Source organism: Lonchura striata, chromosome 11 (assembly GCF_046129695.1).
Source record: "Lonchura striata isolate bLonStr1 chromosome 11, bLonStr1.mat, whole genome shotgun sequence".
Taxonomy (NCBI): Eukaryota; Metazoa; Chordata; class Aves; order Passeriformes; family Estrildidae; genus Lonchura; species Lonchura striata.
Genome location: NC_134613.1, coordinates 22,182,082 through 22,208,883, shown reverse-complemented (window position 1 = coordinate 22,208,883; position 26,802 = coordinate 22,182,082). Strand labels below are relative to the sequence as shown.

The window sequence follows — 26,802 nt, the reverse complement described above, 5'->3', positions numbered from 1 at the left end:
GCTTGCTAATTTAGTGTGGTGTTTTGAACCAGACCTCCTCCTAATGTTTCCAGAGCTTGGAAGGTATTTTTTCCTTAATCAGGGAGTATTTATGCAGTTCTTTGAACGTCTTGGGACAAAAGTCATACTGGGGCTTTTTGCAGTGCCAAGTCTGCACTCTGGACCCTGCTGCTCAACCTCTGTATGTGCAAATGGCTTGTCACTAATAAACTTGCAGTATTTTGGGGCCAAAAGGGCAGGAAGGAGGGCTGAATGATTTGGGACAGGTCAGAGCCGACTGGTGTTGGGTGGGAACTTCATTTGCTCAGCTGGAGGCCTTCCCAGCAGGCTATGTAAATAATAAACAAGGAGGGGTGGTCACACATGTTTGACCAACCAAGCAGAAGCTTGGATCCCTGTATATTTGACTTTGGGGAAAAGAACTGGGTGATTTTGGGATATAGAAACATTACCACATATTTTTGAAAAGCAAATACTTTTTTTTTTTTTTTATGTGATGGAAAGTATGTTCTATTCTTACTCTGCTACAAGCAGGTTGAGTTGACTTTTTAAGGAGTTGAAGTTTGAGAGGCTGATAATTGCTTCTTACTGTGGGAAGCTGCACTGCAGATCCCTTCTCTATTCCTGGCTGTCCCCTCGCACTTCACCTTTGGAAGAGGAGGATTATTTTCAGCAAAATGCCATTCTAATTACTGTCTGAAAAAACTAGAAAATAGGACACATATACAGGCTGTTTTCCCAAGTGATGAACAGGAGCTTCTAAAGATGGCAAATGTAAGGAAAGGCAAAGAATGAAGACTTTACTCAACAAAGTTTCAAATCTTTTGGAATAAGCTCTGCATCACACAGCTCAGCCTTTGCCATAGCAGTCCTGCCTCCACAGAGGTGATGTGTACACCCAGGCTGCCTGAGCCCTGGTGACATGCTGCCAGCAGCAGCTGCTGCAGGGACATCCCTTCAGAAAAGTGTCTGTGTCACTGCTCCTCCATGGATGAGGATTCTCAGGGACGGGGGTTCTCATGACAGCATCTGGGCATGCCTCCTGTCCTGAGCTCAGCTGAGTTTTCTCCAGCTGCTAACCCTCTCCTGTGCTTGCCCATGTCACCTGCACAGCTATTTGGTGTGCTAAATTTCTCACTACTCATACAGTTTTTTGATACCAGCTGTCTTGCATGAAAGGCTTCCAGAGGCAGTGTCTTTCCAGTACATCCAGGGCAGCCTTTCAGCTTCATGTTCCCCTGGGAACCATCTATCCTCCTGGGGAGCCACTGAGTTCTGTAGCTTGATGTGATCCTCAAAGGACCAATCTGCCCTAGGGGACATGAATGGGCAGAATTGCCCTACAGGAGGGCACCTGGTGACATTTGCCTGACCTGGACCTGCCAGGGCTGTGCTGACTGAAAAATCCAGGAATTCCATTGTGGTGTGTACACGCTGGGAGCTCAGGGATGTCTGTTGCTTCTGCCTGTGCTTTCTCCCTGCAGAGTATGAGATAGCAGCATGGTGGAAGCATCCATGTGGGAAAACCCTAAATCCAGGGAGTTGCAGGTAGCTCTGTGTTGGCAATGGCTGCCCCTTTGCCACAGAGTACAGTGTCTGGCTGTTGTGCTGACTCTGATGTGGGCATCTCTGTATCCTGCTGGATTTGTCTTTGGGAAATTGCCCCCTGGATGTCCTGGTGAAGGTGACAGAGGAGGGTCTGTTCTGTCCCATAACAATGACAATCAACAGGCAGGGCTCTTTTGTGGCCTTCTTGTCACTGAAGGAACAGAGCTGGCCAATACTGAGTTCTCAGTGGCCGTTGTACAAGCCAGCAGCAATGACAAACCTGACAAGTTCCCAGCCCCATGGACACTGACTTGGCCACGCATGGGGACAGGGTTAGGCCCTTCCTTCCAGGGGCACCTGCAGTTTCTAGCACACGCCTTGAAACAATTCCATCTCCTTGCATATGTAATTTTGCATGTCATTGCCCCTAATTGCATGCTTAACACACACTCTTTTTAAAGTGCAGCCCCTTTATCAGCAGTAGGTAGTAGCAGGTTTAATAGGGTGTTTGAATTCCTATAAAATTAATCTGTAGCCTTCTGCGATAGGAGATGGGCAGGGAGCCATGTGGTTCATATCCAGTGTTGATAAACTTGTTATAGAGGCAGGAAACATTTCTGATTGGAGCAGTGACAAAATAATTTGGAGCAGAGCCATAAAAAGAGTGGATGGTGATGGTTTGAGCACAGCAGAGATTGAAATTGCTGGTGTGTGGAAGCAGCGCTGCCAGCTAACATTGACTTAGTGTCTCTGGAGAACTCTAACGGCAAATGCATTTTATTAATGGCAATATTCTTTTAGGAAATGCTGAGCATTGTTTCAGAGGTGGAGCCCCCTCGAGTACGTGGGTTTGGAAGTCAGCCAGACCAAGATCTGTTCAGCTGAGCTTGTTGCTGGTCACTGCTCTGGCCTCTGGCTGCAGCAGGAAGGTTGCCTAAGGGCACGCGCTGGGTACTGTCTGCTAATAATCGGAATATCCTTTTCTAGTGCAGAAAATGCATCCATCCATTCTCACTCTGGGTTCACTTATATGGGATAAAATACTCAGAGACAGCAGGTCATATTTTTAATTGTTCTTTTATTGTCTTTCCTTTGAAATGTGTTTCCCAGAACATGAACATCAGTAGGAGTTGCTGCTTTCCCAACTGGACTTGAGCTCTTACTGCCAGTAAGAGGACGGGGAGCAGCTCTAACTAGGTTGTGGTCATTGACACTGGAGTGCCACATGGGGCTTGGATACTTTTCCTTGCATTTAATTGTCACGTGGGGGCTGATCAGCCTTGGAGGAGGCTCTGACATGCAGGTTGAGAGGGAAGCCTGCCATGGCCAGCCATGGGAGGCTGGGGCCCTTCCACATCTTCTGTGCTTGCTCTTACTGTTACCACCTCTTCACTTCTTCCAGCTGCTTTCTGCTTGAATCCAGCATGGAAACAAATGTGGACAACAGGGCACAACAGGGGTGGCTGCTGGGCCCATTGAGAATGGCAGAAATGGTGCAGGTTGTACAGGCATAGGGATGAGGGATGGAGAGCACAGTGCACAAGAGTCATGGACTGTGCTGGTCACCCAAAAGGGCTGAATTTCACCTGGTACCTCCAGCCATGGTTCCTTGGCTGTGTAAAACTGGGATGTGACTAAATCAAGGAAAGTAACTCCCACTGCAACACTGTCTTTTCTTTGCAGGGAGGCTGTCCGAAGGGGATTCTCTGGAGCTGAGCTGTAGTGCTGGTCCTGCAAAGGTGATACTGGAGCCAAACCAAGTGGTGATTTTGGACTGTAACCTGACTCCTGTTGAGCAAGTGATCAATATCACTTGGAAGAAGAATGGGTTTCCATTAGTGGAGCAAGAACATCTCCATGTGCTTCCAAATGGATCACTCTTCATTTCATCCCAGGCTGTGGCAAAGGACAGTAAATATCCAGAGAGGGATGGTGCTGAGGGTAATTACTCCTGTGTGTCTCACACCTCCCTAGGGACTGTCACCAGTCAAATAGCTGCAGTCAGATTTTCAAGTAAGTGTTCTGTGGGTTTTGTTCATTCTTTTTCCTTTTCCTCCTGGTACTTATTCAGAAATCTGCTTCCCCAGGAGCTTGAGATAAAATGTCTGTGAAATAAAATTGTCATAATGATGTATAGATGGGATTGGAGATAGTCCACAAATTAGCAGTGGTGTGGGGTCTTCCTGTTACCCCACTGTTAACACCCTGTGTAACTCTTCCAGGTAAGTGCCATCAGCTATGAATTAAAAACAGGACCCTCCTCTCCCCAAAAGACAGTACTTGTTTTTGCAGAGAACTTCAGAGGCCTGAGTGCAGCACCCTGTGCTTGGAGAGGTGGCTGGGGGGGAATCTTGCTGTGGCAGCCTTGTGAGGTGAATATCTCTTTGTATGGAAGAGATGAAAGAAAGGGTTCTTCAGGACAGTTTTTGTTTGGATCAAGAAGGACACTCTGAGATCTGAACTGCTGAATCTCTGCACAGAGTTCAAGAATAAAATTCCTTTCTATTCAGGCTTGGCTCCTGGGGTTTGTTTTGAGTGCAAATAAACGATTCTTTGACCTGCCAAATAGGCGAGGCTAGAAAATAATGCAAATACAGTAACACTTCTGTCTAGTACAGTTAGTTGTGTATGTTAAATGTTGCTAAAAACAGCTGCACAGGCACACTATGGGACCTGTGGGGGGTAAAGGTGCAGAGATAATGTCTTGACACTCCCTTTACACTGGGATGTTTTTAGGCTCTGGTACCCTAGACAGGGCCATCCAGGTTTGGCCAAGTGAGTGTTTCAGTCTATGAGCACTCTGCTGTAGAAACCAGAACTGCTGGTGAAGCTTTGCCAGATGAGGGAAAAATCTTTGACCTTTGCAACACATCCTCCTTTTCTGCTCAGAAAATGTTTAGCATGCAGTCAGGGGTCCTGCACACAGGTATTGTTTGGGAGGAGCTGTCATTAGTCCAGATGGATTTATTTAGCTGCTCCTGCCTCAGTTCCAGACAGTCTGAGTTAGGATATATGTTTTTAGGGGTGACTTATGTTGAAGTGTGTGCTGTGTCTTGCCCAGTGGCAATGAGCTGTGTCTCTTTTATGGTCCTGGATTTATTGTTTGGTGTCTTACGAGTTAGAACAGTGGAGACATCTCAAAATGGGGAGGCTGACTTAAATTGCCTTCTCTCCTCCTGAATTTTCCAGAGGAGCATACATAGGTGATGCCTCTCTCCATCTCCTTCTGTGTTTCTCCCAGAAATGGGAAATTGGAGGTGAACTCTTTCCTTATGTGTACTCATATGTCTCCTTTTATTACCATCTGCACAGGGAAAATGCTGCTTCCATGGCACACACATGCACCTGATGTAACACATCCATTTCTGAGCAGGGAGCAGCGAGGGAATTGATTAATGAAATGCATCTCTCGCTTTGATTTGTTCCAAGGGTTGGGCAAAAGCACTTGCTCTGTTAGCATTCAGCTGGAGCAAGTGAGGATTGTAAAGGCTTGGGTTTTTTCATTTTTTCCCCTGCCACTGAACACAGTCTATCCAAAGCTGGATGGAGTGGATGGACTTACTTTTTGTGCTGATTGCCTTGGGGACTGCTAATCAGGACAGGGCAGTAGTAGAAAACCTGTTCAGCAGGTGGGATGTGTTATTTTCTGTCCTGCAGGTCCTTTCCTTCCCTGGAATGGGGTTTCCATGCAGGGCTGTAGGGCTCTCTGTGCCACTGAGTCTTGCAGTAACAAGTCAGAGCATTGGGTACTTGTAGCACCTCCCTTGCTCAGCACTGGTTTGGTGCTGTGTGGTGTCATTTGCCATGTTTCAGTCTTGTGGGAGTCCACTTCTCCCCCTGATAGCCCCAACAGCAGCTTTGGCACCTCTAAGGGCTGCCAGCTTCCCAGTGGAGGGAGGGGATGCTCCTGGCAGCAGTGAGCCCAGAGGCTGGAGGAGGCCTTTTGGAGCAGTCAGGCTAGAGTGTTGGAGGTTGAATGGCATGTGAAGGCTGTGACAGTGTGAGGGCTTCCATCCTTCCACCATGGTCCAGGAATTCAGTTTGTTGGCATTTTACTGGATAAACATATGGCTCACTGCCCAGTGTTCCCTGGCACCCTGTGTGCCACCAAGGGATCCATGGCATGGTCCCTGTCCACACCTCATGGCAGTAGCGGCCATGGCAAATGGGGGAGGAGCAAGGCTGTGAGGGCTCATGTGTGCATGTTAAACAAGCAGCTGCTCAGGCTGATAAATTTGGTTTGCAGGTTTTCCTGAGCCCCATGTGCTCCCATGTGGAAATTGTAGTTGTGGGAAGGTGTAGCTTTCTACCTATTAACAACTACATTGATGAAGATTTGTTAAAGCTTTTAATTTAGCTTAAACATTTTGTGCAAGGGAGGTTGTAGAAAATTACAGTAATTGTAACTGTCAGATGAAGACGTTTGCTTTGCCTGGAGGGAATGGGCCAGCATTGTGTGGCTGCTGGCAGGGAGCACGGGAGAGGTTTGGAGTGTTCCTGCACCTGGAGGGACAGGCCACAGCAGGAATTAACACACAGGATCTCTCATCGTCCTCTCTCCACACGGACAGTGTGTCTTCTCTGTGGCACCCTGTGTATCTGGGATTTGAAGAATGTCAGAGTAGGATTCGTTCTTACTTTAAGGATTTATTTTATAGATTTTATCCTATTTATTTTGTGAATTAGGGGCATAGGTGAGTGAGGGCCAGGGGCTGTAGACAGAACCATGCTGGGCAGAAAAATTTCCTGAAGATGAATGCACAGGCTCTGGACCATGACTTTAAATGTGGCTTTAGATGCTGTTCTGGGTGGGTGGGGAGCTGGCTCCTGTGGAGAGCAGGAGCAATCCTGTGCTGCCATATGGCCCTGCAGACGAGCGCTGTGCTGGCTGTGCCTGCGCCGTGCCGGGGGCCGTGGCAAATCACTCCCACGACTTTCTTTGAGCGTTCCCCTTCCACCCCCGGCCTGCTCAGAGGTGAGTGACTCAGAGGGGGATAGCCTGGGTGGTGTATGAGATCTGAGTGGGGGCTGATGTTGCCCCCACCTTGGAAATACCTCCTAGTAATTGTAGAAGGTACAAAGAGAATGAGCACACGGAGAGTCTGGGGGCAAAGCGCTGTGGGAGAGAGCAGCGAGCCCCTTTCAGAAGGCTGAATTCCTTGCATAGACTGCATTTTCTGCCTGGGGTGTAGTGTTGCTGGCTGGCAGCCTTTCCAAGCCCACAGCCTCCTGCACGGATCACGCTGCTGGGAGAGGGGGAGGGTGCTGTGTTTCACCATCCTGCAGTCACCCCTGGGCTCAGGGCTAAAAGCCTTGGCACACACGGCTTGGCTCCAGCTGGGTTTAACATGTCAGCAGGGAGGGAGCTGCCTGCCCCACTCCTGAAGGTGCAGAGCCCACTGGGTCGGCTGTTGCTGAGGGCAATTTGCTGTAATGCTCTTCACCTTCTCACCTGCAGTGGGTAATTTTTACTGAGTGGCCTATTAAGGTGTTCAGGATAATCAGTGCAAGGGGGCTGGGAGATTTTGTGGCTCAGGATGGCTTTGCAAGCTAAACCTTAGCTGAGAAGTTGAAAATAATGTTGAGTATGTGTCATCTTTGTTTGCCTTTTCCCCTCAAGCATCTCCTTTCTCTGCCTCCCTATGGGAAAACCTCTCATTGTGCAGCACTTCTGTAGCAGCCCAGACTGTGTTTGTGGGAGGATAACAGCCAAAGATCCTGTGGCCCCAGGGTGAGCAGTGTGCTGGAGCCTGTCCTGCACTTGCTGTGACCTGCACTCATGTCCGTGTAGCATGTCCAAGTGGCAGGACCTGCTCTCCAGTCCTCTCTTCCTTGCCTGATTCTTTTCCCTCCCAGCACCAGCTGTTTGCAACATAGCTCTGAATCTCACTAGAGGTGCTGTATGTGTCCTGCCTCATCCATTCCACCCTGGTACTCCTGAGGATGAGAGAGGAGGAACACAAGGGATCACAGCATGCTGTGATGTTGGCCCTAAGCTGGTGCAGATGCTTATGGAGCAGTGATGAGCCCAGCCAGCAAGTCTGTCTCTGCCTGACCCTTTCAGGGCTGACATCCAGGGATCTTGCTCAGTTCTGCATCAAAGGAACTTCTTCACTTCTCTTGCTTTGATTTGGTGTTACTTTCTGTGCTCAAAAGATCCCAGTTGAAGTTCCCTGTCCTCTCCTTCATGGAGGAGTCTGCAGGTTGCTTCTTTCAGAGCTTGCAGGGGTGATTTTTTCCAGCCCATCCCTTTCCCCACTGTCCCTAACCTCGTGCTGTGAAAGGAATATGATGGAGCTGCTCAGCCTCTGAAGCCCACCCCAAGAGTTTTGAGATGGTTTGCTGGGCATTGTCATGGTTGAACCGCCAGCCCCCACGGAGCTGTCAGCCTGTCATGGCTTTGCCATGAGCAGTGACTTCCCTTGGGAAGTGTGGCTGTTTCTGTGTGCTCTGAGCAACAGGGACACCATGCTCCCTAATCAGGGTCGCTGTTTGGTCACACTCCTCCACATCCTAGTGAGGTTTTGTCAGGGGTGCTTTTCTTGGCTTTGGAAGAGCCATTCCAGCACAGTGGGCAGATAGGGCTGGGTGGAGATGAATGGCCAAATTTGGTTCTCAGCTGGGAATTTAAAGCTTGCAGGAGCAGGCCTGGCAGATGATAGCCATGAATAATTAGGACAGGTTATTGCCTGGTAATCCAGGGAGCCCAGGAGGCTCTGTCTTTTTGTACACCAAGATGATGTCTCATAATAATGAACAGCAGAGAGACAGGTGATGCTGTGTGAAGTGGAGGAAACAGAAATGCCACAAATACCATTTTTTAGGATTCCTGCTTCCCATCGTGATCTTCCTGAGTACATGACCCTCCTGAGCCTGCCAAAATATTCTCATTGATACCTGTAGGATGAGAGGAGAATAATGGGAAAGAGGATTAAGGGTATCTCTGTCAGGAGAAGGTTGTTTTGATGGTGCCATCCTGAATATGCACTGGTATTTGATGGATTTTCTTTTAAACTCTTGGATTCAGCAAGTTTAATTAACATGAGCTTAAAAGGTTTTGTAATTTGTAGAAATTACTCTGTGGTGAAGTGGTCTGCAGTGTATATTTGAGAATATTAAACCAGTTGGCTGAATTAAGGCCTAACACATTAATGTATTTTTCAAAATTTTCCAGGAAAACATTTTTCATTCCATTTGCATTGAATTGAAAAACTAAATGTGGCAGACAGCTGGTGGGAGAATTTGGTCTGTAGCTGCTGCGGAGAGCAATGAGTTGCTTGAAACATGTGATAACTATTTAAATTAAAGAAAAACACTAATGACAGCTGAGAATATGCCGAGGTTAAAATGGGTCATGCAAAAGCATTTCATTTTCCCAACTGTACATACTTTCTCAAGCTCACACTGCAATAAGGCATGTATATGTGTGCATGAATGTTTGTGTGTGTGAGAGTTGCAAAGAAAAACTTCAAGTTTGGAGTCCTACAAAATCCAAAGCAGTGATGGATGTTCTTGGAAAGCAGTGGTGAGACAAGGACATAATTGTGTTGGAGGGCCAGGAGGTCACTTGGGTCCTTCTGAGCACAGTGCTGTGCTCAACCCAGCATTCAAGTGTGGTTTTTGGCTGAAATTCATGTTTCTTGTTCCATGTTTGGGGTTTCTGGCACTTGTGTTAGAGCATTGTTGAATGGATTGGTCCAGCAGGGTAGGTTTCACAGCAAAGGCAGTTTAACAGAAATGGATAAAGCAGAAGCCAGTTCTTCTGGGGACTTTCTGCCCCCATCCAGGAGCCTGCATGAATATTCAAAACTCCACCTGTGACTGAGATTGCCTTTGGGTTATGCTGTTGGTTGGACAGATGCTGACAGCCTTGGGGGAGGATTTCTGCTGCAGGGTTTTGCTGTGTGCATGGAAGGGTTGGAAGATGAGGCAGCTGTGGATTGTGGTCCAAGAGCAATTCCAAACCTTAGTGCTTTGTCTCCAAAGCAGTTCAGTGACTTTACTATGGAAAGACATATAGAGAGAGGTGAGCCTTGGAGAGCAAACAAGTGTCCTGGCATGTATGAAATCCATCCTCCTCTTACCAGGGTGTCTGGATCCCCTTGGCTGCCTCCCATCTGCTTGACGAGGTTGAAGTTGGTTTTTGCAGGTAGAAGGAGGGTCAAAACCTTTATGGGCTCTGCCTCTGGTCTCCAGCACTGCCAGTCTGTGAGCAGTTGATTTGTGTAACTTGACATCTGGCTTCTTCTTCCTCTTGCCTTGTTTTAATTTCCTGTGGCTGTAGGAATGCTACAAGGCAAGGGAGAAACTCTCATCTCTGGTGTTGTGGCATTTCCCCTCTGTTTCTCATTCTGTGTCCTTCCCAAATGGAGCAAGTGAACATATAAGGAAGCAATTTAGGAAGGTAACTGCTGAAGCTGCCGGATTGCCTGTCTTTCACTCACACTGTTGCTTTAAGGTAGAAAATGAGGAAAGCAGTAAATTTATACATTGAAACCTTTCAGTTACTGTTGCTGAGGGTCTGTAGGAGCACAGGAAAGGGAGGAATTACATTTCAGGCTGTCTTCAGGAGAGAAAAGCCTTTCTGTTAGCTCATGCATCATAACAGGTTTGCATTTCTCAGCAGAAACACTGAGTTATTAACTTTCCTTCCCTTCTTCTTTCCCCAGCATTATCACGCTTTTTCCAGCAGCCGGAGTCGCAGACAGTGGAAGAGAATGGCATGGCCCGGTTTGAGTGCCGGATCGAGGGGCTGCCCTCCCCTGTCATCACCTGGGAGAAGGACCATGAAGCTGTTCCTGCAGAGCCCAGGTGATTCCCTGATTGCTTTCTCAGCTTGAAAAAGAGCAAAGCAAAACACGACCATTTAGGATGTGGAAATCATTGTATAAAATGATAGAATGACAAGACAGGTGATACGTGATATCAGATTTGGACCTGATAACTAAGTGATGTAAGAGGAGGTATTAAAGGGACTGAGGAAAAAAAGGTCCGTAAACACCTAAATAAAATTAACTTTCCCCCAAATAGTTAAACCACAAAGGAAAAACAACCCTTGATACTGTGCTAGTTATTACAGCACAGAGCCTGTACCCTGCAAAAGCCTGTGTGTACCCAGGATGGGGCATGGCAAGGCATGGACTGCTTTGGTTTGTCATCTTGTGTGAAATAACATGGAATTCTTTGGGGCACTGTGGCCTGGGGTGAGGATTTGTGACCTGGATGTACCCAACTGAACTCCATTTTGTGGATGTTCTTTGATTTTGTTTGTGGTTTTGTTGGAAGGCTTTTCCCTTTGCCTTACTCCCATGTTTAGACACCATCAAGTAAAAGACGCTGAATTTTCTTTTTCTGGATAAAAGAGGAGAGTCCTGCAGCATGATACTTTTTCCTTCATGAAAGTCCGTTACAGAGGAGGGGGATAAACCATTAGCTGGCTATCTGTCTGTAGACATCACTTCTGCAGGGAATCAGTAACTGAATTGTCCTTTAGTTCTTAAAAACTCCTTTTCTGTTCTTCAGAAAGAGGTGTTTCCCTCCTGGGGAAGTTAATCCAAGTTGCAGAAGGGGAAAAAAGAGGGGGGTTTTGGGGGGGAAGTTTAGAAATACTTTTGAAGCAGTGACATTCTATAAGAATACCCACTTATAGCCTTGAGTCTGGAGTGTGGCATCTAAAAGTTCATAGGAGGCTGTTGCACAGGAGGCTGTTGAGAAGAAAATTAATAAAAAAAAAAAAGAAAAAAAAAAAAGAAGAGATTGTAGGGAGAAGTGTGTCATAGATACAATGGCTTTTTAATGAGACAGCTCGATGGATATTGTGAAATTACTTGCTCAGAGATTGCTTTCATCACGGGCAGCCTGAAAATTGTTTTCCTTGTAAAAGCGAGGCCATAATCTCTGTCTGCAGATCTTGCTTTTTAAATCATGTTCTAGCTAATATGCTTTTTCAGAAGGATTTGCTTTTTTTGTTGTTGTCTAGTTGTTGTTGGATTTAATATAACCGGCTTTCGAAGGAATTAAGTGAATTCCAGGAAATGTTGGCTGCCAACCAGAGCTCTCTGTTATCCTCCCTGCATTGTGCCTGAGGATGGGATCTCAGGCTGGTCTGATTACTGTGGGCTCCCTCCTGTGCACACTTGGGATGAGCCTGTGAAATTGTAGCCCTTTTGCTGGGCAGGTGTCAGGGGGATGATTTCATACTCCAGAATAGCAGGGCTGGGAGGGTGTGCAAAATCAGGCTTGGGGATTGAAGGTACAGCCCTGGAGTAGTGCTACTACATCAGTGTTTGTGATTTAAGAGGGATAGAATAATCATGTTAAACTCACTTTGCTTTTCCTTTCCCCCTCTCTTTTCTTCCTTTCCCCTGCTCTTTTCCCCTCTTTTTTTCCTCTTCCCCTTCCCCTTTTCTTTGTTGTTCTTATCTTTGGGGCACTCTTTTCTGCCTCTGCCCCTGGATGCAGGTTCTAGCATGGTGCCACCTCAAAGGTACTGAAAACTGATCTTAAAAAAATATTTAAACAACCTAAAGTGTACCAAAGTGCTGATTGGTGTTTTTGGAATACCTTTCCTGTCCCTCTTCAGGACAAAAATCTAAATTCCCTATGTGAGTAAGGCACAGATAATTTTGCAATTCTGGCTCTGAAGCACATTGAATAAACACAGTGTTAAATCTGCAGCAGCTGCTGAAAGGTGGCTCACAGGATTCCCTGAGATTGCAGTTGATTTGGGTGTGTGCAACATCTCTTGGCGTAATCTCTGGTTTAGGTGCTGGCTGGGTTTCACGTTCAGGCTCCAAAATTCTGTTTATTTTCTCCAGAGCCAAGATGAGCACTTACTGGGAACTGGAGGTCTTTGGAGGTCTGCACAGCAAATCCATAACCTACAGACCACATGCTCTGCAATCACAGTATATTTTTCCACATTTTGGCTAAGTGAGGGTTTTAGCTGTGTGTAGAGTTTATTTCTGTGCTGTGTCAGGAGTGCCTTGACGTGGCTCACGTTCATGTACAGGACTCTGGAACTGTGAGCAAAAGGGCTTCCAAACTGAGCCTGCAACAGAGCTGCAGGTTCCTCACTGTGCTCAGAACAGCTCTGGGCTGTCCTAGGCATCTTCAAAAGGCTGAAGATAGGGTGTGCTGGCAATTTACTAGGGAGAAGGTAAGAAAGGGAATAGGGCTGTTAATGCTAGGATATTCTCTGAGCTGTAGGGTTGCAGGGTTTAGACACGAGGCAGTGGCACATGATTTCAGTTCTTGGGCACTGCTCTAGTGAGCAGCCCTGAGCCCCTCAGTGCTGCCAGGGAGGGGAAGAGCTCCATGGGTGTGCCCTGTTCTTGCTGCCTTTGGAGCCCTGGCAGTTGGCCCTGCTCCGAGTGTGCTGTCCTTCAGTGTAATCCAGGTGGGGGCTTGCCTTTCACCCCCATTGAGGCAAGCTTCTCTGAGATCCTGACACTGCAGCTATCAACAGCAAAACTCCTGGGACTGCCAAGGTTCCAGCGTTTCTGTTGCTTCCAGGGCCTTTATCTGTCTGTCCTTTAGGTTTTGTTTCCTACTTAATGCTTGGTGAAGGTGAGCAGACAAAAAGATTAGCACTTTGTGTGGAAGAAAAGCTCTGACAACTGTCTGCTCTGAGTCATCAGGCAAATTTCCTTGCAGGGAGCCTGGGGATAGAGCAAATGCCCTTGCAGGCTGCCTGAAGGCTTCTAGTTCAGGGCGGCTGGGACCCTGAAGAGCTGGAGGCTTTGTGAGCTGCTGGGAGAAATGGTGGATAGAGAAATCCTGCTTTTCTTCCCTCCTTGCTTCCCCAGCAGAGCGATCCTCACCGCTGCCATGTTTTCCCAACAGGATGTACTGCATTGAGTAGATTTCTACCACTGGTGCTGAAGGGATTGTCTCAAGCTCTTTTGAGGAAGTCTCCCCATTCAACTCCCTTGTTTCTAGCTCCTACTTCCTTTAGAGACACAGTGGCTTGTTTTGTGCCCTCAAGAGAACCTGAGTCCTGAATGCCCTGGTATAGTGAACCTGCTCTGAGAGTCGAAAGGTCACAGACCAGAGGTCTGTCCTAGCCTCAGTGAATCTATGATTCATTACTGAAGTGTCTTTTTGTGGCTGGGAGATGCCTTGCCTGGTGTTTGAAATATGTTGATATTAATTACAGACTCAAATAGCAGATGCACGACAAAAATAAATATTATCGCAGTGGGAGGCTTTCCCTCCACAGAGCTGAGAGGATGCAAATATTTGTCATCTTTCTCCCAAGTCCTGATGAGGCATCCTGATGAGGGCTTTTGGGTATCACCTCCTCAGAGGTATTTTGGAGCTTGATCCTGAGCAAAATATCTTTGTAAGTAGCAGGAATGTGGCTTTAGGGATGTAAGGCATTGCATTTCTATACATGGGAAGCTTCAGCCTGTCTGTGTCCGTGAATCAGGCTGTAGGATTGTTTCAGTGGAGACATAATGGTCACTGGAGGAGCTCCTGTAGCTCTTCCTTCTTCATCAGCTGTGAAGGGGACAAGACATGATGAGCTCAACTGCAGTAGCTGAGGTCCAGGATCGATGCAAGACTCACAGCAGGGATATTTGTCTCTGGAACAGACTGCTAAGGGCAAGGGAGGTGTTTCCATGAGTGCAGATTTAGGATAAATCTCTGCAGAAGCAGGCATTCTGTTGGTGACCATGGCTTGAACATAGGATGAGTGACCTGTTCATGTCTTCCTGGCTGAAGTGATCCTCACTCGTGGCACTCCAGCTGTCTCAGCACCTGGAGAACCACAGTTTGACTTACTGTGATCTTTGTGGATGGCAGGACTGGCATTCATGGTTATAACTTGCCTTTGTGCTGTTCCTGTGGAATAGCTGCTATCCCTCCCCTTAGCAATTGCCTTTGAATGTGTCCTCTTCATAATGAAGACTGATAACCCAGAGCTGCCTGTCAAACCTCGGCAGCTCTGTTTATAGAGACTTGCAATTAAAAATGGATCTCATATATAATTAAAAAGGATCACGTAGGCTTTGCGCCTTGCATTCAAGAATAAAGAGGCTGCCATCTAGGAATCCAGGCAGAAAATGGAGATGCTGACAGCCTGCTCCTACTTTTATGCTAATTGCTAATCATCTGCTTTGTTCAGTGTAATGCAGCAAGGATTGTGCTCATGTCGTGAGCAATGTAGCCATTTCAGTCTGTGGAAGTGTTTCCAAGTCGCATCCCATGGGCAAATCAGAGGACACTGAATGCCCAGCTGTGAGTTTGTCACCTTGTGAAAGCCAGAAACTTATGGAAGAAGGAAAGGAATCACTACAACCCAGAAATGGGGCAGGTTCAAGTGGTTGTGCTGTAGCTGCTTTGGCTCATGGAGGTGCAGCTGTGTATCAACTGGTCCCTTTTCATGTACTTGAGGTGCAGTGAGAAAAAGATGATGTTCAGACTTCTTTGCAGTGTGTTTTTTGTCTGGCAACTAAACCTTTGTAAAAAAGCAAGAGCTGAAAATGGCTGTAGCATGTGCTCAAGCTTGGAAACAAATGTGTATGTAAAAGTGTGAGTGTATCAAGTTGGTTTGTACTGGCCAGTTGAGTTGGTTTGTGTCAGCAAAGTCCTGTTAGCCTGGTCTCCCAAAAGCAGCTTTTGCATTTGGAAGACTCCGAGGTGATGGATAGGTCTGTACCTGCTGCTTTTTGAAAACCATGGGTTGGATTGCTCCCCTGATCCAATTCTACTGTCATTACCAGGACCTGACGTGAGAGATTTTTCAGAAGAAAAGGAAGGGATAAAAGGGCTTTGGGGTGATGAATATCTGGGGTAAGTCTCACACTCTTCCTTTTGGTTACTCAGGTTTATAACTCTTCCCAATGGTGTCCTCCAAATCCTGGATGTGCAGGAGAGCGATGCTGGGATTTACCACTGCGTGGCAACCAACGCCGCCCGAAAGCGCTACAGCAACGATGCCACCCTCAGTGTGGTGAAAGGTGAGGTGCTGCCAGCAGCCTCTTGGCTAGGTGCAGGTCTGCCAGGTAATCATTGTGTGTGCTGGGGGGAGCTGGGCTCAAGTACCAATGACCATCTCCCCTCCTGGTGTGACTCTACACATGGCCAGCTTTGGTTAAAACTTGCAGAGAAGGCATTTCATGAAAGGTTTCTCTTTGCTGGTGATGGGAAAAAGAGACTGTGTTGGGAGGACTCCTTTGTGCTCTGGGGTGATCAGAAGGGATGAGGCAGCCCATTTGCTCCTTGGGGAGGGCAGCATTTTTGGTGGTGTTCTTTGCAGTGGCATTGGATAGCAAGAGAAGCAAGGGCTGGCATGGACAGATGGAGGTGCTTCCCATGCAAGCAAGAGAAGTAGCTGGAGGCTGGAGTAGCTGGCAGGACGGTTTATCCAGGGTGCCCAGCACAGTCCAGAGGAGGCTGAACACAGTGACATCCAACTTGTGTTCTGTGTCCATATTGCTGGAGCTCTGCTGAGCTCCAGAGATCTTTATGTGGTATTTGGGAATGGCCCCAGCTGGGATTTCTTCTGGTGATGCAGGTCTTTGGAGCAAGGCTTTGGGTGCAAGCTGTCCTTCATCTCCTGATCTGGGCCTCAGCCTCTGAGTGCATTTTCCTTTGTAAGCCAAGAGTGCAGCAGGCAAGTCTGGACATGAGGACATAGCTGAGAGCGTGAGTGCAGTGGGGGTCTCCAGGCTCCAGCATCCTCCCAGCTTGCCTGGCTGCCTCCCCAGCTTTGTTTCACCCTGTCCTGCAAATGGACAAACTCACCAGGGCTGGGAGTCTGGCTGAGCTGTCCCTTCTCTTGGGACAGTGCCCCGGGCCACCTCTGTCTCCTGTTCGTGCTGACCCTGGTGTATCTTGCAGGCAGCTTTAACCTTGAAAGCTCTGAAATCCTCCCCAGCCCCTTTCATCTTTGTTTAGGATTGCGTTGCTTGGCATTCTGCTCCCAATGTATTTTCCCAGCAATGGCTTTGCTGTTCATCCATCAGTAGGGAGTGTAATTAACTGTGGAGCCTGAGAACACACCTCTGATCAATGGATTGTGTCATGGAGGTAATCTGGGTGGAATCTGCAGAGAATTCGTGAGCGGTTGAATGCTCTGTGTCTAATTGCCAGTCCCTGCCAGATCCTCTGTGTGTTTAATGAAGCTCTGAGCCGAGGGGAGTGCTTCCTATGGGCAGTTCCATGCTCCAGAGACAGCTCCTGTGTTGGCTCTGCTGTGCTATTGATAACTAATATCGATCAAGCTGCAAAGGTGAATTTGATGTCCTTGGCATCATAACTCATTCTGCATAATTGCATCTTGTAGCTCTGCAATGTTTAATCTGCTTTGCAAATGGAGGCAATGGAAGAGGTTAAATGGGAACCGTTCCTTCTGGAGCACCAGCCGGCCTGAGCAGATTTCTGCCTGGAGTTCTCACCCAAATCTCTCTTCTGCAGCACCACACCACCCGCTGGCTGCTAAAACAAATATGTGAGGTTGAGTTTTTCACCAGATTGAGCTGATAGTGATGAAAAACATGCCTGTTAAATCTCTGGGTTTTTTTATAATTGGGGAGAAGTATCTTGGAGACAGATGGGAAACTGCAGTGACCTGTGTAGGCTGTAAACTCCTCCATGAGTGACTGGCATGGTATTGATCCTTTTTTGTTTCAGCACTTCACCATCAGAGCACATTTTTGGATGCCTGGACTGGATTGAGGAGTCTTTTCCTCCCTTTTCAGAAGCAGCTGATAATAGTTGGAGTGAACTGGTCAGGCAGAAATCCTTTCCTGATTGTGAAAAATAAAACCAAATTAAACCAAAACAAAGAATTCTAGGAAAAAAACCAAAAATAAACTGAAAGACAAAAAAAAAACAAAACAAAAAAACCAAAAAACCCACAACAGACTGAAGTACAGCTATTTGGTGTTGCTTATTTGGAAATTTCAGGGACCAAACTCTTGTGCAGACAGGAGAAACTAAACTGTTTCTTCCCTCCCTGCTCCTGGCAAGGGACTCCTTTGTGCCAAGATAAGGTGACAGTCCAGCCTTTCAGTCCCACTGCACTGCCAGGGCCCCTGGAAAAGGTTTGTGCAGTATGACTTTGTGCCTCCTTACCTGCTGTCCCACTGGCAGCACTGGCAGTGCTGTGTTACGATCCTGGAGGCTGTGCTCCTGGGAGACTTTGGAGTCTTGCTGGTGATAATGCAAATGCTTCCAAGGATGAGGCCTGGGAACATTTTGTGTTCATGCCTCTGCCTTCCAGCCAGGGCTGGATCTGAATGAGCTGTGCATAGCAAAAGAATCAGTTTCCCTACAGCTCTTCTGCCCAGTTGTCCTGTTCCTCCCCCCTCCCTCTCTGTTCCTTGTACGATGGCTGGGAATTGTTCCCTCTCCCTTATTAAAGGCCTTTTCCCAGTTAAAAGCAGTAATTAACATGAGCCCTTTCTGTCCTATCTGCACTGTCTAAAAACCCCAAAAGTGTTATTTCCCTGGGCAGTGTGACTTCCCATCCTGTGGGGAATTTGGGTTGTGCTGTGTGTCCGTGGCTCAGCACATGTTGGCTGTGGCCAGGCAGGGCAGGCAGCGGCGGGCTGCAGATGTTTTGGCTGTGCAGACTTCATGGTGCAAATTTCCAGACCTTCCCTGGGGAAGCAGCATTTGGAGCTGGAAGGGAAGAGAGCAGACGGGACAGCGGGATACAGTCAGACAGCCCTGAAACAGAGCCTGCTGCTGAAACAGGGATAGCTTGGGTTTTCCCCTTGGATCTCCACTGCTTCCCAGTGGATGGAGTTCCAAACACATCTGGCAGCTCTGTCCCTTCACCCCTCACCTGGACAGGTGATGAATGAACACTGTGTCTCTCTCTGCCAAAAAGGACATTAGGAGCTGGCTGTGGGATGCTTTCCCAGGCTCCAACTGTGCATGCTGCCTTTCCTTGGGGTCAGCTGTGTCTTTTTCTGGAAGTAGGTTCTGGAGCCCTACTCTGAACTTAGAAAGAACTAATTCCTTATGTGTCCAGGTCGTGTTCCCAGGTTCTTGACATGCACACAGAAGTGTTGCCATGCTTCATAAACCTTTCAAAGAAGAGTAGCAAAAGGGCTTGGGGAATGACGTGTGGTCTCAGCAGGTCACTTTGCCTGTCACTTTGCTTTCCCCCTCCATGTCATGCACACACGTGCTCTTTGTGTGTTTTCATGGGAACAGGGACTCTCTCTTGGCTGTGTGTTTGCCCTACAACTGGCACACAAAGTAGCACAAATAACAGTCAGAAGCTGTGCTGCTGCAAGAACAGTAAACTTTTACAAAGATTTGATCTATTTATTTTTAAATGTCACAAGGAGTGTGGCTCCCTGTAATTTTCATTCCATCTTCCTCATTGCATGAATGCTGGGATCTCTCTTCTCCACAGCTAACCCCCATTTCACTTCCCTGTGATTTATCCTATTAGTTTTAGTTGCAAAGGATTGGGAATCTTGAACACATTGTTATTCCTCCTTATTTTTTAATCCCTTTGAGTACGTCTAAGCAGGTGACCTAAAGAAAGTTTAAATCTTGGCAATTTTAGTATAGAATAGTTTTCTCCCACTGGAGTGAGAGAAACAAATTTGAGATCCTGACCCCAGAGCTCCTTTGTGCAGATCTCAGTGTTTGTGTCTTTTCATATTTATTGGTTATTGCAGAAGGATTGTCAGAGCACAGTTCTGAGAGCCAGGACTCCTGGCTTCTCTCTCCCTCTCTGTTGCTGGGCTGCAGAGGAGAATCAGTTCCTTAATGTTTAAATTTCTGTAAATAGCGATAATGTAATAAATAGTTGGAGTTGTCCTTTTGGAAGGGATTGGTCAGTCTGGAGGATGATTATGGGCATTTGGTGCAGGAGGCCATCTAGGGGTACATAAAGAGAGAGGTGTGGACATGTGTCTCGGTGTGGGTGTGGGATTTCCCCTCCTTGTGTCCTCTGGACCCTGTTCCTGGTCTGTGCATGTGGGGTGGCCATGACTGCCGTGACATGTGTGGGAAAAACCCTTGCCTGAAATCAGATGGGCAAGAATCAGAATATCCCTGGGCTGCAATAATGCAGAAATTGGAGAACAGAGCAGGGTGATGGGTGGAGGTCTGGGCTGAGGAGTCACAAAGGAGTCTCCCAGCAGCTGAGCACATCCCCTGCGAGCTGGGATTTAGTGCCGTGTTATTAGAGATGACACTGCGAGATTGCCGCTGGCAGAACATCATTTACGCTGACAGTTGTAACAGCTTGCTGCAGCAGTGTCCCAGGAAATGGATTTTTCAGCCAAATATTTGTATGAATGTGATAACAGGGATAGAGCTTGGGGGCAGCTGAAGCACCTTCATTTTTTTTGTTCTTTTGGTGTTTGTGCTGCAGTGGCTTGCAGGTACCCACACAGAGCCTGGGATGGAGGTGGTTCCTGCTCCAAAGGGCTGTAGGAAAATGCAGCTCTTGACTGGGATGAGCTTTAGGGATGGAGGGGAAGGTGGTGATGAAGTGAGCAGCACTCGCAGTTGGCCACCACCTCGCAGAAACAGACGTGCCGTTACCACAAGTGGATTTTCAGTCCCTGCATGTGCGAATGACGTGCTGGATGCTGGCTTGGCACTCAGCCTGAGCCCTGGCCACGTGCTCTGCTCCCCTCGCGGCTTCCAACACAGGTACCGGGCAGCCAGGGGACAGGGAACTTTGGATTTGGGTCAGTGGTGCTCTGGGCTGACCTCCCTGACTGCAGCTGGGCATTGACCCTGTGTGTGCTGCCAGAAACAGTGAAGGGCAGCGTTAACCAGAGTGGAGGGGTGGTCCCACCTGGATTAGGGTGGCCTTCCTCCAGCAGGAACCCATTGCAGGGACAGCAGGGCCCTGTGTGGTTGTGGGAGCAGAGCTATATACAAATGTGTGCGGGCATGGCACACTTCTTCTGGGACACATGAGTTGTGGGAATGTGTAGGGAGAGAAAGTGTGGGATGGGATAACAGAGTTGCATTTTTGCTGTGAGTTGTTGGCATAAGCAGAATCAGTGATGCATCACCTCTAGAGACGGAGACATCCCAGTTCCAGCCTGCAATTGCCATGTTCCTGTTCGCTGTGCCTCCTGTGCCGGACACAGAACTGTCACTTTTTTCCCTATCTCCTTTTAGCATCCTTCTGTTTTCCTTTGCCTTCTGGTCTCTCACTTCACTAGCAGTTAAGCAGGGAACTGCTCTACATTTGACATCCCAAAAGCTCAGCCATGAGGACTCTGTTTACGAGTGTTTCTTAGCTCTGGTTTCCTGGGAAGCAGGTATCTGAAGTTGTTTGCATAATGCATCTGATGGATTCTGTAAAATGCTGTTGCTCCTGCATGTGGCAGAAGGTGCTAAGCAAGCCATGGCAAGTGTGAATTCAGAGGATGGCAAGATCAAGGAGGAGGTACACAACACTTCTTGCTTAATAAATAGATCTTCAAAGCTAGAAGTGACCTTCTCCCTAACAAGCTGTAAACTTTAACTCCATCTCACTTTACTGAGCCTGTCATTGCTGGTGGGTTTCAAGAATACGTGGAACAGGATTGAGCCCATTGATACTGGGTGAAACTTGTGAAAGGCTGATGCAGATGTGTGTCGGGCACCCATCCAACCACCCAGCTCTGCTTGGCTGGGGTTCCTACAGGGCCAAGATGCATCACACCCCTCCCATCACTGAGGGAAAGCTGCTCATAGCTCCAGTGTCAGCAGACTGCTCTGGGAGCCCAAGGGGAGTTCCAGCTCAGCTGTCTGTGAAGTTCCGTGGGGCTATGATATGCTGCACTCCTGACAGCTACAGCAGCCTGCAGTGACAGAGGGTTTGATACAAAATGCAGAGCCCTCACCTCCTATTAAGCACAACAGCTAAGCCCGGGAATGGCACCGAAGTGAGTGGCAACAGAGGTGTCAAGGATAATAGAGCAGAACAAGGGATGTACAGCTGGGAATAGGTGAGCTGTTTCCAGGTCCTAAGGGGAAACTGGTCCAATCCACATGCAGTGGTAGCTGTGCATGATGTTAGAGCTGTCAGATGTGGCCAGGCTCGTGTGTTACTCTGCCTTCAGCTCCTGCAGATGAGGAATGTCTGGATTCAGGCATGGTTTGTGGTCCTCTGGTGTTCTCCACATGCATCTCTTACTAATTCAGGTCTGCTGCACTTTTGAGGCTTCCTGAAATAACTGGTGTTTGGTAAGGCTTGGACTGAAGGAGGATTTAAGCAGGTCTCCTCAGAGTCAGTTGGTCCAATTCAGTTCTCCTCAGAGTCCCTTGGTGGTGGTGCAGTCCTGTGGTGCATCAGCACATCTGCATTACAGGGATCACACCTAGCCTGTCCTGGAGGGTGTGGGACAGGCTCTGCCTGCATGGGGAGGCTGGAATGGAGTTAGGAGTAGAGACCATAATTAGGTCAGCAGCTTGCAGTGGGCTGCAGGACAGGAAGGTTGATGTGGTTGGGCTCCTGATGACACTAGTTAATTATTAATCATTGGTGTTACAGCTGTGCCTCAGAAGTTCTCTGAAGTTGAGGGCTGGTAGTGCCCTCTGGCACTGACAGTGTCCAGCAGCTGCAGTGAGGATGTTGGGAAGTGTCTGAAGGCACAGCAAAGCTCATAGTGGTGTCTAATCCCATTACTTTTGACATGGGACAGAGATGTCCCTGTCTTCAAGACCCACCAGTACCTACAGGGGTGCTGAGGAACAGGAATGGGAGGAGTAGGCCTGGGTCACAGGGGAGGCTGAGTCAGGAGCAGAGCTGGGCTGCTCTGAGCCCTCGCTTGGATAGCTTGGATGCTAGGGATTGCTCAGAACACAGCTGGGAGTTTGTCTTCAGAGATGTTCTTGCCCATCTCTGTTTCTGGTGCAGCCAGGGGCAATGGCAAGTGGATTGTGGACAAGAATGAAGAGCAGGAAGAGAGAGGAAGGATGGGATAAGGAGGGGCAGGTGGTGTTATCAAGCACTGTCTTAATGCACAGTCTTGCATCAGGGTTCTCTGTGGCATCGAGCAAGTGTCCAGCCAAAGGGCTTTGACAGAATCTGTGGATATCAGCAATGCTCTTTCCCCATGGAAAGCCAGCTTTTCTTCCGGACTTTTCCTAGAAAAACAGATTTGCATTGTCCTGAGTGAATGCAGATGCATCCATCTGCTTTTAGTTCTCTCCCTTCCAAGCTGGCAGTCTCAGTTTGCTGCCAGACTGTGTTACTGTGGGCTCCCAGCATGTTGTGTGTTCGTAGCATCACTTGTGGGAAGCATTCTGTGTACCTGGCATCAGGGAGACCCCTCTGCAAGATCCCTTCCCAACAGTTCTTCTTTTCAAGGCTGCTCAGGACAGCGGATGGCCTCCAGCCTCATCCCTCTCTGCTCTTGCTGGATGTGCCTGAATTGCAGATGGATCTGATAATACAAATCTGAATTGCAAATAGATCTGATGAAATAGGTGTCAGCCCCTGGGAAGCATCATCCTCAGAGCACAAGGAGGAAGTGACTGGAGTGAAATGGCTCCAGACACTGAGGCAAGGTGAGTAAGGAGGAGTTTCAGAGTTACTTGTGAGCCAGAATGGTATTCTGTTGACCATATCTCTGTGTCATTTTTCTGCAAGAGGTAAAGAAAAAAGGGCTTACAGCTTTTTTTTTTCTTGGAGGTTTCTCATGTATCATTTTGGAAGTTGGTGTGCTGCCCTAGGACAATGACAAGGAGAGCTGGTGTAATGATGGCTAAAAAGGCATGAGGATGTTCCCACTGAACCCCAGAGGCTGGCAAGCTTATGTCCCCAGGGTCATCTCATGTTTACTGATTTGGGAGGCATTTCTATTTAAATTATGGATACTGTGGCTTTTGTTAAGGGTCTTCTGATGCTCTCTGGCTATTATTTTTGCACCTTCACTTCTGTGAATAGCTGTGTTGTGAACTGTGAACAGATGGAGTCCCAGAGATGCCGAGAGATGTACCCAGAGCAGCACAGTGAGTCAGTGACAGAGACCGTGGGAGACTGTCTTGAGCCACTGGACCGGAAGCTGGGACATCGTCCTGACGGTTGTCAACCGTGGGACATTCCTGGTGTACCACGGAGGTTCCAGTTGCAGTGGTGACTTTTCAAAACAGCCTCTTGCAGCCCTTGTTTTTCTAGTCCCTGGGTTTGGCAGCTGCAAGGGAATGGCTGGAGTGTGCAGTGCTTTAAAGGCTCAGCTTGAGCTACGTAAACTGTCTGGATCTTAGGGTTAGGGCAGAGAGGCTGCTCTGTTCTCCACACAAAGACTCTGAGGTATCTCTGCTCCTTTCTTCACTTCTCCTTGTTGGCCTCTCACCTGATATAGAGGCTCAACTCCCTCTGTACACTGAGTAACTTTCTTATAGGGAATTTGTTTGCACAAAAATCTCTGACAATGTGCCAAGACAGACTTATTAATCAGTAGCTACTATCTAAAATGATGACATTGTCAGTGTTGCTCCAGCACAGTCTTTCTGTTAGGTCTCAGCATCCACTGTGCCCTGAGAGCTGGGGTTTCCTATTCCCTCTGCCATATTCCGGCTCCATGGGCTGCTGCTTCTGCTTCCCAGAAACTCTCTGTGATGTATCTTCAGGCTTCTGAGGATTGAGATGCCTGAAGGCCTGAGGTGTCCAAGCCTTTGGCCTGTGGCAGAAGCCAGAAGAGCCCCATTTCTCAGAGCTCTGTGCAGTGGGGCTGCCTGGCCGCAGCTGCCGGCACAGCCCCTCCTGTTTATTTTGCCTGGCTCGGGCTCGGAGCGGTGCAAATGGAGGCGCTTCCAAGCGCTCTGGGGAAGCGAGCAGGAATGCGTCGTGCAGTCTGGCTGGCTCCTGTCCCTCTTGGCGTGATGAGGAGCAGTTCCAAATGCGTGTACGCAAACAGAGAGCCAATGTTGACAGCTTTACAAGAGCTGGAGTGGTGGGTAAAGCACACTCCGACTGCTTTGCAGCAGAGCTAAATGTACCCAGGACGTACAAAACTCCACAGCCTGAAGGATCAAGGATTTGGGGAGTGGGGGAAGAGCCCCCCTAGAAATCCAAGGCAATTTCTGGAAACCTGCCACTCTTCCTGGGCTTCTGGTTACAGAGAGTTCAGGGTGTCAGCTTGTGGCTGAGCTAGTACATTAATGGATTTAATTTCTGAGCTGAAATCTGTCAGCTGTATAAAGAAGTTGAGAGGAATGAAAGAGGACTGCCTGATGGCCCCTTTGCCTGTCTGGACTGGGATCCATGTGCTCCCAGGCTTCCAGACACAGACATGGAACTGGGCAAAATGTTGGACAGGCTGTTTCTTAAGCCAAACAAGAAGCTGTTCCTGGAGCAGCTTCTCCTGCCACACTCTGTGGAGAGACCCCAGAAGTTGTGGCAGGTGGAGGTCTGAAGAGTGCACCCAGATAGTAAATGGATGCTCATCAAAACTAATTAATCTCTCTGCATCTTTTTTTAATCAGAGAAGTATATTTAATCTGTTAAATTCTTTGTTTTTCATGTATATGCAAACAGTAGAGGAGCAGGTTTTATAATGTGTAGGTTGGACCATATATTTTAGGATCTGTTTGCTGACTTATTCGTTGGGGGATTTTGGGATTGTAGTTTGTGATACAAGTGCTGTGTCTTTTAATAGCACTAAAAAATTACTGAACTTCTGTATTTTAATCCCACATGTTTCTTTGTGTGCTGCTTTAAAGATGACAGGATATATCTCTGCTCTGCTGCAGCACCATCTTAGTAAGGAGGAAGAGAGACTCTGTAAGAGAGACATTTTAAAACATGGAGATAAATTCTTCCCTGTTCAGCTTTTGAGTTCAATATTTGCATTGGCAAATGCATAATTGCTTACAAAACATTGGGAAGACATGAGGTAAAAAGACAATACAAAACTGATTTATTGAGCTCATCTGTATTGTTGGGCAGAAATAACCTGTTACTTCAATACACTGAGCCATGGAAGCCAAGTTCCTTTTCAGCCTCCCTTCCTGGATGACTTGTGTGCTGACCCAGATAATCCACAGGTGCCTGGGAAGTGAAGGGAAAGGAACATTTCTACGAGCACTGGTGCTGACACATTGTACTGGGACAACCTCTGTATTCCCAGTACCAAAGCACTGTCCATGCTGTGGTTTCTGCTGAGGCACACACCTAAAGGATCCTGCAAGGCTTGGGGACCAAAGGCTGCAGAGCAGGAGTTCTGAGAGCACTAAAGTTGGGGAATTGAGTCCATAATCTTGTAACCAAAAGTCATCCCATCCTTCAATGACAGGAAAACTTGGATCCAAAGTGCCACAGGCACTGATACAGCAAAGGTGGGAGAAAAACCCCAAAAAGTAAATGGTAAGTTTCAGAAAGGATATGTGCTTGCATTTGGGGATAAGAGGAGGCAGTTTTTAAGACACTTGGGAACACCGGATTTAGGGTGTTAAAAGGGCAACACTCACCTTCTCTAGTCACTTATGAAAACTCCCTTGTGCCAGTTTTTTTTTGCTTTCCTGTTCACAAAGCCGTGCCTTGCCATTTTCGGGTAAGAACAGTTATAAAAGAAGAAATGCCTATTGCTAAGCATGCTCAGGTGTGAGATCTGACATTGTTTATATTGCCCCAAAAGCAAATATTCTGTGTGTTTGGATACAACTGGGCAAGAATCTTGCTGAGAGATTTTACATGCTAGTTATCCTGTCCTGAAGTAGAAATAAATTACAGATAAATTTCCATGGCAGTGTAAAGGGAGGAGAAGGGCAGGTCTGGCTGATGTTTTTCTCCTGCACAGTTGCTGTCAGCTTCTTCCCTAGCAGTCCAGGAGGTGTGTGAGTTTTTCAGGAAGAGAGAGCTGGGGAGTGGGAGTAGGGCATGCTCTGCAAACACAGCACCCACATTTTTGAAGGTGTGTGCTTTGCAATGGGTAATTTGCTCCTTTATTGTCTGCAGAATAACAGCAGTGACAGCATTGACTTTCTCTAATGAACAGCTGCTCAGTGCTAGGATCTATTCCCGGAGGAGGCTCACAGGGATGAATAAGGTTTCATGCTCCTCCTCCAGAGAGGGTGAGAAAGTTCGCAGAACAGAAGATTATTGCTTGATTGTCAGAGATCTCCAAATCTTGACCTGCTGACAGCTGAGAGCTGAATGTGTCGCCATGCAAGTCATGTATAACCTTCCAGCACTTTAGCCAAGGCAGAGTGTTCGTGGAATCAGGAGAGAGGTGTTAGTTCCCATCCAAGAAGTCATCCTCTTGTCACTGCAAACGACCATCACAAATTGGCTGAACAAAAAGCATTTTCCTCCTGTTGCACTGTCTG

The 26,802-nt window shown here is 47.7% G+C and overlaps 1 protein-coding gene across 2 annotated transcripts in view; it reads left to right on the top strand.

Annotated features, from left to right (window-relative positions):
* IGDCC4 (immunoglobulin superfamily DCC subclass member 4) overlaps positions 1–26,802 on the top strand; it is an 87,801-nt gene that overhangs the window by 26,680 nt on the left and 34,319 nt on the right. For both annotated transcript variants that reach the window (XM_021552575.2, XM_021552574.2), the window contains exons 2-4: positions 3,232–3,561; positions 10,218–10,359; positions 15,379–15,512. In XM_021552575.2, coding sequence (XP_021408250.2) covers positions 3,232–3,561; positions 10,218–10,359; positions 15,379–15,512 — 606 coding nt within the window. The remainder of the gene's footprint in view (positions 1–3,231; positions 3,562–10,217; positions 10,360–15,378; positions 15,513–26,802) is intronic.